This window comes from Cyprinodon variegatus, unplaced genomic scaffold, assembly GCF_000732505.1.
Source record: "Cyprinodon variegatus isolate N-32 unplaced genomic scaffold, C_variegatus-1.0 Scaffold77, whole genome shotgun sequence".
Lineage (NCBI taxonomy): Eukaryota > Metazoa > Chordata > Actinopteri > Cyprinodontiformes > Cyprinodontidae > Cyprinodon > Cyprinodon variegatus.
The window spans coordinates 1,295,525-1,309,800 of NW_015150530.1; the positions used below are offsets into that span (position 1 = coordinate 1,295,525).

The 14,276-nt window shown below is 36.4% G+C and overlaps 1 protein-coding gene across 1 annotated transcript in view; it reads right to left on the reverse strand.

The window, feature by feature from the left end:
• Positions 1-5,974: 5,974 nt before the first annotated feature.
• The window catches only part of LOC107083549 (B-cell lymphoma 3 protein-like), a 29,879-nt gene continuing 21,577 nt past the window's right edge, over positions 5,975-14,276 (reverse strand). The window contains exons 4-9 of the mRNA XM_015372868.1: positions 11,693-11,894; positions 9,341-9,429; positions 9,144-9,221; positions 7,413-7,580; positions 6,928-7,024; positions 5,975-6,836 (exon numbers count right to left, since the gene is read on the reverse strand). Coding sequence (XP_015228354.1) covers positions 6,730-6,836; positions 6,928-7,024; positions 7,413-7,580; positions 9,144-9,221; positions 9,341-9,429; positions 11,693-11,894 — 741 coding nt within the window. The 3' untranslated portion in view covers positions 5,975-6,729. The remainder of the gene's footprint in view (positions 6,837-6,927; positions 7,025-7,412; positions 7,581-9,143; positions 9,222-9,340; positions 9,430-11,692; positions 11,895-14,276) is intronic.

The window sequence follows — 14,276 nt, forward strand, 5'->3', positions numbered from 1 at the left end:
AGGGATTAGTGTTGGTGACGTATTGCAGGGTTCATTCGCTGAACATTGGATTATTTCAGAGGCGCACTGAATGACATTCCAAGGGTACGCCTAGTTTTTCCTGCTCCACACACTTATGAAACTACAAACCTCTAAAAGCGGAACTAATCTGCGCCGGGAGTCTCTGCCAAATTTCCCTAAGCTTTTGTATAGACAATAGAGATTCTTGATTCCCAGACATTTGAGACTGATACATACAGTCAGGACAAAAGCATTAAAACAGAAAAGTGAATTAAAAATTAAATGGAGAAAGCATCCATTTAGAATAGCATTAAGGGTGAGGAACGTTTTATTCTACAGGTATATGAGGTCTTATTCTAGCAATGGAGCCCACTTTAGTAGGTATTGTGATTCCAAGCTATATAAATCCATCTATCTTCTGCTCTTATCCATCAGGGTCATGGAAGACCTGCCTTTCTATAATAATAATTTAACTTTAATGATCTCACACTGGAGAAATTCATCTCCGCATTTAACCCATCCCTGGGGAGCAGTGGGTTGCCATTGTGCAGCGCACGGGGAGCACTGTGGGATTAGGGGTCTTGCACACTGCACAGGGACCCAGAGTGGCAGTCTGTGGGAGTGGGGGTTGAACCTAATCCTCCAGCTTCCGCAGTATACCTATGTGCAAACTGCAGTCTTCTCTAGACAGGTCGCAATCATGCACCACCTCATCATCACATAGACATACAACCATGCACAAATACACAAAAAAGGGTAATTGACCTAACAGCCATGCTTTTAGACTGCTAGCCTGAGTATTCAGAGAGGACATGCAAACTTAATATAAAAGACCTCAGATAAGGAACTGAATCCAGGACCTTGTTGCTAAAAGGCAACACTGTGCTACCCAAAAAGGGTGTAATAGATAACTTACAACAAAGGCTAAAAATGTAGTGGCTGGCTCTTGTGAACTGATTTAATCCCACTGTGTCTGCTGGTTATCAAACTTTAGCAAAAAAAAAAAAAAAGGAAAAAAGAATGTACATTATGAAATAGGATTTTTCTATTCTACCCAACTAGCAGAAGTTATAAATAAAAAAATAAAAAAACAACAAATAAAACAGTGAATTAAGGCCAACATGTTCGTTAATCATTTTAATTCTCTTCTTAGGTTCTTAAATCAGAAAAAGCTTGCCAAGGGTTTTAAACATTGGCTTTAGGTGCTACACGTAGAAAAGCATTCTGTTGATTTAATATAATGTGGAATAAAGATATGCATGTTTTATATGAGTGTGAGATTAGAGAAAATAGTATGCAGTAACATGAAATCTAAGAATGTTTTAGTAGGGATCCTGGGTTTTGTTAACGAGGCTAGCTGCAGACAGGAAAAAAATGTTTTTTATGTGAATGTCAGGTTTGGTGGAGGTTTTGAGGACCCAAATGCAGAGAGGAGTATGCATGGATGAGTTTGGATGGTTTAATGTAAGCCTAAGGGAAACAGAGGCAAAAATCCAAAATCCAAAAATACTGAAAACCAAACAAAACCAATAAATGTCAGGAAAAATACTCGAGGGAAGCAAAGAAAAAAACTAGTGAGCAACTAACATCTTCAATACACAGAAACCAGCACTGAATGAAGGCTCTGGTGCTCTTTTAAGCCCAGCACTATGATTATAAAGATTTTGTACACCTGTGTAGGCTACACAAGTTCTCCACAAAGATCCTCTATAGTAGAGATGCACAACTCACATTAACCCACACACAGGAACCCTCACAGTGAGAGATTTTCGTCCTGATAATTCATAGCCTCGTGCCAAAGGTTAGAGCCTAAAACAGATAAAATCTCTTCTGCTTGCCTCTATATCCTGGAGATGTACAATTTCTGAAGAGAAGAATGATTGTAGTTAATTATGTTCTAGGCAGAGAACATTCTACATCTTGCTCTTGTCTCTGGTGTTGGCAGCATTGTACCATTTGTAATGGAGGAGGTAAAACTGGACTCAATGATGGGGGAAACAAAAAAGGTGCTCCCCCATCTAAACATAAGTAATAAATACAGGCGCATCACCAAGGAGAAGCAATAATGAAGAACAAGAGTTGGACAAGGGAGGACTGGTGTTATAAAAACATAATAATTTCATTGTGTATTTATAAATATAAAAATATGTAAGTTTATTTCTAACTCTAGAGTTAAGAATTAAAAGCTGGCTGAGTGAAAATGCAAGTATTTCCATTCACAGCCAATCACAGTTTAGATCTGACCTGCATCAAAGAGCAGTTCTTCTGCTCATGATCTTTGATTAAACTTAACAGAACAAAAAAAACCCAAAAACTTCTTAATGTCAGTGTTCTTTATGGTCAGCCTTCAAGCGGTTACTAATGAGCTCAGCTTTGCTTTTATGGCTGCTGTGGTATATTAACTTCTGATTGCACCTTTTCCAAGCAGCATTTCAGTATATTTTGATAATCTTCCCTTGGATCATAGGATGTAGTATTAACAGTTGCAAAGAACACACACACATGGACTGACAAGGATTTTTTTAATTATATTTGAATCCAACAGTAGATATAACATGTTACATTTTTTTATTCAAGACCAAAAAGAAGTACCTACATTGACATACACTGTTTATGTTGTAGTGATAAAAAATAATATGAGCAACCAGCAATTCTTCAACCAGTACAATAGCCAGTTACCGTATTCAAAAAGAGACTGAACAGATACTACTGGACAAGCATATTTGTTTGTAAAGGAAATATACATTTCTAGAGCAGAATTAATTCTGCTGCTTAAATAGGAGACATCATTTGAATAAAAGGACATGGACTTCACTATATTTTATATTGCCATGAGAAAAAATTAAGTTGAGCTGCACAGCAAGGAAAAACTTTAGCAGCGATGTCTTGCAGCAATTAGATGCAGGCCTCTGGTGACCGGCTACACTGATATAAAAATTGATTGGATGAACAACATGTTAGTTGCTTGAATACAAGGAAAGTTTTATTTTAAATTTCTGATACTTAAATAAGTATTTTTTAAATAAAGTAAGATTTTAGAAAAAAAAAAACATTATGGGGACCGTCGTCATATCACTCATACAGTAGTAATGACGCTCCATGCAGATCCATATCTGTTAATGGTATTAATGCATTGTTTTTGTCAAAACATAAACAATAACACCACATATGTATAATAAAGCAAGTTAAACACAACAAGTGGGTGAGAAAGTGTTTAACATATAAACAGACATAAAATCGGTTAAATACACACAGTATATTTCATCAGAATGAAAATATATTCAACTGTGGTAATTGTTTGATTACACTGTGATGGCCTGTTGCCATTGGCCTAGAAAAAAGACAACATTAAGAAAAGACAAGAAGATTTTCTGAATGAGTAAATCCTTTTACAAACCTGCTGTGAAGACAGCTGGTACTCTGTGTTTATCTGCCTTATCCAAATCTAACCTGACTGTACTGCTGTGAGTTTAAGTCGTGTAAAACTACAGGTAATCTGCTTTAGGAAAGAGATGTCAATCAATTTACAATGTACCGCTTATTTGTTCTGCTTAAAGACAAAAGCAAATGTAGTAAATACTTGAAAAGGAATCGCTGATCATACTGAGGGATGTATTTAACATTGCTTCCCTTCTAATTGTGTATGATTTAAGTTCACCCTACAGATCAAATAAGATAGAACAAAGAGGAGTTCAATGTAAATATACCTCTTATCTGTAAAACAATAAAATGTTCTATTATTTGTTGTATCTAAACTTAATTTGTTGTACTTAAACTTAAACCTTAAGTAAAGCTTTAGCCTTATATTCACAGCATCTACCTGCAGGTTCTGTATCTAGATGATGATGGCAAACCATAAAATAAGTCCCTTTTTGGACCCCTGTGTCACTGTGTGCTGCCATCTACTGGCCTGTTAGTTTAAGTACATTAAAACATCTGGATAAATTTAGAAAACCAGTAAGAACAGAAAGATGTTTTGAATATAAATAAAGTGTAGTCAGTAAAAGAAGGATAAATAACCAATAAACTAAGTAATTATAGAATTAGCAGCAACATTAAAGATGTGCAAAATGCCAACAGCTTGTTATTTAAAGGTACTGAGAATTGGCTCTGCAAAAAATAATCTTAAATCTACCACCTTTTAAGCTTGTTGGGAGCAGTGATGGTTGTAAAGTCTTACAGGTGGTGTGAGGAGAATCTGCGATAACGCTCCTTTGAGCATTTAAGGTGCAGCAGTCTGCCACTGAAGGACCTCTCCAGTTCAGAAACAGCTTCATGCTTTGGGTGGTAGACATTATCCAACAGAGATGTTAATTTAATTAAGAGTCTTTTTGTTTCCAATCACCTACATTGAGTCCAGAGGGCATCCAATCACAGAGCAGGTCTTACCAATGAGCCTATCCAAAGGATTCCTCTCAGCCACAAATAAGCCACTGCTCCAAGACTACTTCATGGAAGATAGATGATGTAACAACAGAGTCAAGGAAGGTCTTCAGGAGTGCTCCCTTTAAGAGTCTACTATCTCAATGTCCGCTCCCTGGATGTTCACCGCTGTTAATGGTTGGATCTGCACCTGCAAATGTCCACCACCAGCTCCTTGGTTTCCCCTTCGTTAATCAGGAGTTGGTTCTGCTGGCTGTTTCTTAGTCCACTGTCTGTGATGAAGCCAGCTATGGCAGTCATAATGTAGTGCAACAGTGGCATATGATGCAGGAGCTTGTTCTGTACTGGAGGGTTGCCAGGATGAACCCTGGCTCCATCCATCTCAGTTGTTGTGTCCTTGGGCAAGGCAACGCACTAGCTTTGCCTACTGATGGTGGCCAGTCGGCCCAGTGGGGCCTGTAGGAGGCAGCCTTGCTTCTCTAAGAGTGCTCCAGAGCAGCTGTGGCTACAATCTTGCTCGCCACCATCAGTGTGTGAATGTATTTATGAATGAGTGAATGACTGAATGTAGCACAAAGCGCTCTGGATTCATTGTACATGGTTTTTGCCTCTTCAGCCAAAGTTTATATTTGTGTTGTTAAAACCCTTTGGACAGTTTTTTTTCTTTGGTAAAGCAGATTTGATTTGCATTTAAATTAAATTATTTGACTTATTTTATTTTTAATTTGTTAAATTATAGTGCAGTACATGCAAAATAAAAGCCATGAAGGTAGAGAAAAAGAGCCAGTTTCTACTTTGAAAAGGATGAAGCTGTTAAAAGGGCACTGAATGTCTCTCCGAAAAGAGGACTAAGATAGGGTAGACGTAGAGAAGGTGGAGCTGAACATGCAGAGGAAGCTGAGGATTTTCCACCTAACAGATACCAAGGGGAAAATAAAACAAAATACTGTTATTTGGAAATCAAAAAATCCACAGCTTCAGTGTGAAAGCTTTATATTTGTGTTCCTTATTTTGGACATCATGCTTGAAAAGAACAAAAATATCCTTTATTGTCCCTCAGCAGGGAAATTCAAGCGTAACAGAAGCAAACTGACATACCAGATTCACACAAGTATAAAAAATAATACAAAAAAAAAGTCATGATATGAAACTGGTCATTTACAGCATATGAAAAGAAAGTTTGCAGCTATTAAAAATATCATGCTCAGACTCAAACGAATGTGCAACTGAGAATTAAAAAAAAATCAACATGCGCATGCATACATTGCCGCAGTCAATTAATAACAGTTTCTTCATTTAGTGCTATTATAAATATTATATTTGTAGAAATATTAAATGGTTTACTAAAAATGGGGGCTATATACATTTAAGAGATATATTTTATGTAATTTTGTAGTCCTGACTTCATATATAAGATCAGCTCATTAGTGACATGTTTTTAAACAAGTGTTTAAAAAATCCTAAAGACAATTTTTATTCCTAATGACAATATAAAAGAAATATGTGAGGTTGCTATATTTCATGCATAAATTAAGTGGAAATAATCAATTGAATTTTCATTACCTGAAATATGCCATGGCCCATGGCATATTTCTTAATGGTCTACAACTCATGAATGCAACAGGGTGGAAAATTGTTTTACGACAAAATAAAATCTGTTGTACAAACTAAAACAGGTAACTTTGGACATGGTAGAAAATTCCATACAGTAATACAAAAACAAACAAACAATGTACCACTTCCTATTTTAGGTTGTTTAAATATGGTATGTTTCTATTTCTTTGCAGTCTGTAATAAATGAACATTCACAAAAGCAATACTGGAATCTTCAAATAAACTTTGAATAAATGTTTCTCCTTTAAAGCCTCTCATTTCCCCATATCAGTCCATGGGCTGACATGCATCATACATAAAAGGCAAAGTGGCAGAAAACATGATTACATGAAGCATTCTTTCATGTAATGCAGAGAGATATATGTAGGTTTTTTCACAAAAGTCTTTCACATTCAGTCTTTTTTTTACATTCAGTTTTTAATTTCTGTTTGTGCTTCTTTGCAAAGGAGGAAATCCCTTATTTATGTGGCTGCATTCCTCAGAAGTTTTATGTGTTCATATTCACAAGATAGGTGTCCAAAACAGCAGCTGTATGATTTAAGATGCATAGTCTGGCGGGCAATAGAAAGTCAGAGGAGGTGACGTTTGGGATGTGTTCAGTTTGACAGTTTAGTCTAATGCTGATATCTTCTGGTCTTTCCGTGCATGAGGAAAATCCATTCCCAAAGTCCTGAGTTTGAGGCTTAGCTGTAAGGAGGTAGTTGCAAGGTCCTCTTGAAATTCAGCACTAAACTAGTAGAGTGCAGATGAGGTCTTTAGGGAATGGGAAGCACTGGGATTGAGGCTGTGTGGCGTCATCAGAGGTGAAGATCCTCGACTGTGGTTTGAAGAAGGGGATCCTAAAAAAAAAAAAAAGGATTGTACATAAGAAACTGTGGTATTTTTTTGACTGCACACAACTGTATGTTAACTCGTCCAGAAAATCCTTACCGTTTTCCATGTAGCAACTCTGATGTGGCGACATCGACGCACAGGGCTGCTCCTGAAATCTGATCTTGGAGCCTCTTCCTCGTAACACATCTGTTATCTGTAGCAGATTTTATATTTCATTATACTGTTTGCCCGATCCACTGGTAAAAATGCTTGATGAAACAGAATTAAAGAGCTAGAGAAAATATTGCACCATTTATGTTTGGCCTCTAGATGGAGGAATACATACATCCATCCAGTTTGAGCTCTGGTCTATTGGTAGCTTCGGTTCTAATCTAAGCTGAGTCAACCTGGTTTTGCAATTGTTTGCTTTTGTTCTGATGTAACTTAAGTGAATAGGTGGGATTTTCCATCTTTAATTTATAGTGAGACATTACAAGATTGGAGAACTGTTGGGGGTTTCCTGCTTTCCTGAAACGAGATTTTCCTAAAAGCAGCAACAAATAACCATAAAGTAAAGTTAAACAAGGCTGCCATTTTCTCACTTTTTTATTCTTGGCCACCATTACTGGTGTATCATTGTGGTAGTTCTTTAGGCTGCTGTCGGCTCCACTCTTCAACAGCAGCCGGACTGTGTCCACCTGACCTCGGCCACATGCGATGTGGAGGGCTGTGTTCCCGCTGTAGGACTGGCTGTTAACGTCACATCCATTCTGTGGCAGAGAAACAGGAGACTGTGATTCATAGAGAAAACCAGACTAGCTTCAGTTGAAGATAAAAAGAAAAACAGTAAGGCCATTGCAGTTTTCATTTTTTTTTTTATCAAAACGAGATAAGGCATAGAAAGTAGTTTCAAACGAAAGATAAGCAAAATCGAAAGATTTCTCCTCTTATGCACAGAATAGCAGGTATCCTCCAAGAAATAAGCAATCATCCGATGCTTTCCCTATTTCTTTGAAATCGTCATGTATATACCAGAAAGAACCTAAGCAACAAACCAATGATATGGTATAAAGAGAAAGCAGGCCTTATTGAATGTGCAGTGTCTTGCGGCAATATTTAAATCTTTCAAAACGTTTAATTTACTTTATTAGAATTTTTGGAAACTCAAATATGAGACAAATCAACCTTGCACATCATTTGTAACATAAGTAAAATATACCTGTTTTTCGGTTTTTGTTACAAATAAACACATAAAGCTGGTTTACAGAGTTAATTTGTTTTCAATCCCCATTTAATCTGACAAGCAAAATAATATCAAGCACAAAAAATTATTGAATTATCTTAGTTCAGAAAGTCAAGTCTACCTGTGTGTAACTGAATCAAGTATAAATACAGCATTTTTGTGAAGACCTCAGAGATTATTGAGAGAACATCAGAAAACAAAAAGCTTAATGAAGACAGAGGAACCCACAAGAGAAGGATAAGCAAGGCTAGGTTTAAAACTGGACATAAGTAAATAGGTAAGGGTAAAATAATTTTAGATAAAGGAAACAGGCCAACGGTATGGAATCTCTAGAAGACCTGGAGATCCAAAACTCAGGTCCAAGAATCTGTACGGAAAGTTATTTTGCACTCCATGAATATGGCCTTTATGAAAGAGTGACAAGAATATCAGTATTCAAAGTAACCATGAGATATTTCTATTTGGAGTCCACCACAAGCCACAAAGGGGACACCATGTTTAGTTAGAAGAGTCCAAATGTAAACTTTCTGGCCTTCATGTAGAATTCTAACCTTGCAAATCTAAAGTCACCACTTCTGTCACAAAACACAGTGGTGAGAGTAGCATGCTGTGGGAAATGTTCCTTCTTTTGCAGGGTTGGGAAAGACATTTGGAGTTAGATGTAAAGATAGATAGAGCTAAAATCCATGGGAAAAAAATACAAGAAGAAAACCTATGTGTGTGTTTGCCCCTTGTGGGAAAATAAAAAGATTTTATTTTAATGTATTTTACAAAGCATAGTTTAATATTATACTGCTCCAACCAATCTGTGAAAACCCTTAAAGAAAAAATAATGCTTTGAAAAAAATACAGACATTGCAATCTGACTAATGTTGCATTTTGCAAACAAAAAGGAACGACCTCTGTACACTTGCAGAGCTGGTACAGACATATCACAAAGGAAATTTGTAATAAAATTTGAGTTTACAAACTTTTATTGCAGGCTGAAAAAATCAGAAAATCAGTCAAGGGGCTTAGATAGATTTTTTGAGACACTCTTCTAGTGCTTCACAACCTTTATCTTCAATTTGTGACCACAAAACTTAATTACCTCAATAAGGAAGTGCACCATATCTGCATTATTGCTTTCCACAGCATGTATGAGAGGACTCTGGCCACTCTTAATGTCCTGATAAGAAAAAGAAAAGTACATCAGCATTATAGAAAGTTAAAAATACAGATTCTTGACACCATGACCTTTAAATGCAGTTTAACCAAAAGTACAGAGTCTATGTAGTACATACTAACCATTGCATTGATATCAGCTCCTGCATCCAGCAGCATTTTGGTCAAATCATGATGGCCTTGCAGCACAGCCAAATGAAGTGGACTGAGACCTAGAGACAAGCAAAAACGTAGGTTGAAGTATTTGGTGCAACTTCTGAACTTGTAGAAATATATAATTTATAACAGTATTTGGATTTCTCAAATATAACTTGAAAATATATCAGAGTACCTGTAAGGAAGAAATTGTAATATTGTAATCACACATGTATGTGTCCACAGTCACTGTAACAAAATGATACCATGTATCTAAAGTTCTAACTCTCGAGCAAGCAAAGTCTGATTATTCAAGCCCAAGACTTGACAGATATAGCATAAAGAAGCAGGAAGTGTTCTGATCCCACCTACACAGCTCAATGCCTTCACCCCCCACCTGAAAATGTATTGACCTTTCTTACAGAACGATTATGAGGGGGTGGTTATTCATTTCATAGGTTTTACTCATAATACCAATAGTATACCACTATTATACTACTATTATACTGAATCTAGTCAGTCCCGTGGCTGCAGGTGTATAAAATTCTACAAACATTTGTGAAAAAATGGAGCTTAGTAAAAACTAGCGGGGTACTGTTATAGGATACCACCTTAACAACAAGTGCATTGGTGAGATTTGCCCAGTATCACATACATTAACAAGCCTCATGTAAATGTGATGACATGTTGGTTCCCTATTTACATTAACGAAGGGTGACTCTAACTTTCAAATCAAATCAAATCAAATCAAATGTATTTGTATAGCCCTTTACAATAGCCAAATGGTACCCAATGTGCTTTACAACAAAGCCATAAAACAATACATAACACATATAAAACATACAGATACAATTAAAAGTGCTGTAGTGGTGCAGCGCTGCAGGACATTAAAAGCCTTCCAGAGGTGCATAGAAAGGAGCACACAGAAAGAGGACATCTAAGAGACAGTATTAGCCTACAGTAGTCAGAATTAAATGCTAATTTAAAAAAGTGGGTGTTAAGCTTTTTTTTTTTTTTTAAAGGCTGAGGTCAGTAGTGGTGCAGATGTCAGGGGCTAGTTTGTTCCACAGTCTGGGAGCAGCGACGGCAAAAGAACGATCACCCCACTGTTTGAGTCTTGACCTAGGGACTCTAACAGAAGCTGACCCGAAGAGCGAAGCTCTGCCACAGAGCTTTATGCTCTGTGGCAGAGCTAACTTTGACAATATAGTGCATCTTATGATAGCGACAAAAAACGAATGCAAATTAAGAACAAACTATGAAAATAGTTTATGCAACATCAACAATGTAAAAAGGAGAAAAAAAGGATTTCTGAGGTTGCTCTGAAAAGGATTTTGTGGCAGCAACTTAAAAGAAAAGAAAAATGTGGGAACTGAGAAAAAGACAAAAGTTATGCCCTATTTTAAAAGAGACACAGATAATCCTACAAAGTCCTCTTATAGTAAAAGGAACTTCCACATCCAATCCAGAGAATTATTTTGGGATTTAAACAAAGAGTTTTTAAATACCTGGTATTGGATTGCCAGACTAAACTCAAATCTCACTCTGTTATTGCTTTGTGTGCCTTTATGTTGACTACGCCCCCTGAGAGAACTGCACGAACTCTGATATTTGTGCACAGCATTCAAAACTATATTATTATGTGCACTACTTTGTTTACTTACCTAACTGGATTTTCCCCAAACAATTTCACTCTTAAATTTACACTGAAAGAAATAAAATATTGTTCTCTGCCATACCTATCCATCTGACCAATGTGTACTGCTCTGTGATTTTTTTTGTTAGTGGGAGAACTGGGTAAAGTGCTGCTATAACTCATACATTCACTAATCACCATTTTCTTCCGATATGAGCCCCATTTAATTATCAAGCAGCCATACCAAAAGTAATTAGCCAACATATTAGCATTAGCCTTGGAGTTCAGCAAACTGCAAAGAAAAAATACCAGCTGGAGCTAAAGACAAAAGTTTATTGATGACTGTGTTTCAGGTTGAAGGTATAGTAGAGGATTTTCCTAATTTTTTTATAAGACCCCCCTCTGCACTTTAAAAAAAAGTTATCATGCACAACCCTGTACCAATTCCCGAGAGGGAACGTATTTTAAGCGTTGGTGAGAGCGTGCATGAGCCCATTTCTCCTTGTGCACGCTCTGTTAAAAAGTTTCTGTTTGCAACGCTCATACAAGCTTACTTTATAAAAGAAGATTTACAATTGTTTTCTCTATGTCAGACTCAACACTGGTAAGTGAAAATGGGAACGAGCACGTAGGATCCAATCCAATAACTTCCATGTATTTGCTTTTGCATTTTATAGCAAAAAAGCGTGAATATTATAACTCACCTTCAAAATTCCTGATCTCCAGGCATGGGGAGGACGACGACAAAGACAGCAGTACAGACAGGCAGTCAAGCTGCTGATATTCACAGCAGAGATGGAGTGCTGTTTGGCCATGGCGGTCCAAGACTGCAGGGTCGGCCCCAGCTCTCAATAAAACCTCGACTATGTTTGCTTGCTTGGTTATCACCGCCAGATGAAGAGGGGTCTGAAATAGAGAAAAAAATATACAAACACCTAAAATAAATAGAATTACACCAAATTAACAACATGAATAGAAATTTGAAGAAACTAGTCCTAAAAATCAAATATTTAAAATTATTTATTTGCAAATGCACAGACTTGTGCCTTACAGAACATCTGACGGCTTCTCCTCTCTTTTATCATTTCTAATGCAAATACTATTTCACAGAACATACTGTCAAGATCAATTGTTTATCACACGAAGCAGAACAGAGTTCACTACAAGGTGCATATGGTTTAGAACAGATTAATATCAGGCTTTTGGGGGCAGTTATTAATAGCCTGTCTGTGATCATTACAGAGCAAAAGGCTAAATTTGTACCAGTAAATGAAAAAATAAGTAGTACCTTTTCTGGGCTTTGAAAAGACAATTCAAAGGAATAAGGTTAGCTGATTTTCCTATAGTCATGCTGAACAACCAAATGCCCACATTCCCTCAATTGTATTGATGTGTGTGACTTGAATGGAATAGCTAACACTACTTCCTACCTAGGATATCATCAAAAGCACAATTGCAACCATAAACAAAAGCCTCTATATAAAGTAATGAAAAGGTCTCAAAAGATTTTAAACATTAAGTAAACATACATAAATAAGGACAACCAAATAATAGTTCATGGCAGCTAATAGTGAGAGATAAAAAAGCCTTCTGAAGTACAGGGAGGGGAATTCCCTCGTTCTTTGTGTGTTTAAGATTGAGCATGGTTAGTTTCATCTAGTAATGCAAAGTTAGTTTCCGAACTAATCAAAAAAGGACAGTCTATTTTATGCAGTTCTTTAAAGCATTACTTATTGTGGATCTAATGAATTGCAACATACAATTTAGCTTAATTTGCAACACCCCAGTCTAATTTAAAACAATTTCTAATTTGCTCCAAAAACACACTTAAATAATAAACCCACTTTTGTTTTTCCATATAAAGTCTAAAACATATTTGCATTAAGTCCTATGAATACATGGTAATGACCCCATGATTACATTGTGCAACAGCTTTAGAGATTTAGACAAAAGAAATTGCTTTTTCAAGACCTGAGATGTCTAAAAAAATCGGCAACAATAACAAGTAACAGTGAATATAAAGTAACAGCTTAATCCTCTCAAGAGATAAACATTATTTGTATGCAACTACCAACATACTATTGAAATAAGTTTGAAATGTAGCAGTATGCTTTAGTAATACACCTATTTATTAAGTTTTAACATGGAAATAGTATGGGATATATGCCATTTGATAGGTTCAGAAACTGCAGGGTTTTGTAAGGCTTGATTTACTCGAAAAAAACTCATATGACAGTTTGTGGGACAAATTTATTTTGAAGCCAGTTGGGCAGATGGTTTACCAAAAGTAGACTCACTTAATGGTAATCCTAAATGCAGACGAACCAGTTCTGTTTGCAAAGACCAGCAAAGTTTCGCTTGAACGGTAGTTTAAGATCTTGTAAAAAATCTTGGATGCCTCTGGTTGAGGTTTGCATGAATCATCGCAATTATATTGTCCAATGTGGCTACGAGGGGTACATACCGCCTGCTGTTTTAAACTAGAGCAACAATCGGTCCCTAATGTGTCATAAAGGGAAGTCTTTTATTATGGAATTTTTAGCTGCTATTCACAAAAAAAAAGAAAAGAGAAAAAAAATTAAGCAATCAGGAACAAACGGTTTTTCAAAGTTTCACTTTGGCTGAATAAGTAATGTGTGTATGTGGGCACGCATGTGTATGAGAGAACACGCACTTGACTGTTCCAGTAAAAAATAAAAATACTTCAGCTATGTAAGAGCCGATTTGTGGAATTCCTTCTTTGTGTCAAAGTAAATGTCCCTCCCTTCAACCCTAGTTTCTCTGAATCCTATGAGTCACCCAAACAGACAAGAAAATATCAGAAACTATTTCCTCAAGTCTGTAAACTTGAAAAAAAATGAAATCATTGTTAAAGAACTTTTGACAGTAAGCCAAGTCGTGAGCAGAAGAAGAAAACATTTTTATTTTTTTTTTAGATCTGCTCTGTCCCTCATTTGGGCCTTTCAACTCTTAGAGCATAAAACTACATTTATGCTCCTGGTTCAAAGTTTGGTATAGACATTGCAAAGACATTGCAGGCATTTTTGTTGAAAGTTGTGGAATTTTGTCTACTGCTGTTTTTGGACATGGTATATTATTGGGTGTGACATTGAAACAATATATATTTTTTTTATATTAAGAACTCTGACAATAAAGGATCAGCCATATATAAGGGTTTCCAAGTGATGAGATAAATATAAGCTGAATTAATAACAGGTCAAGCCACCAGTTTCACTTTCAGTTTCACACATTCTTTATGTTGAGATCATAAATATTAATGCAGACAGT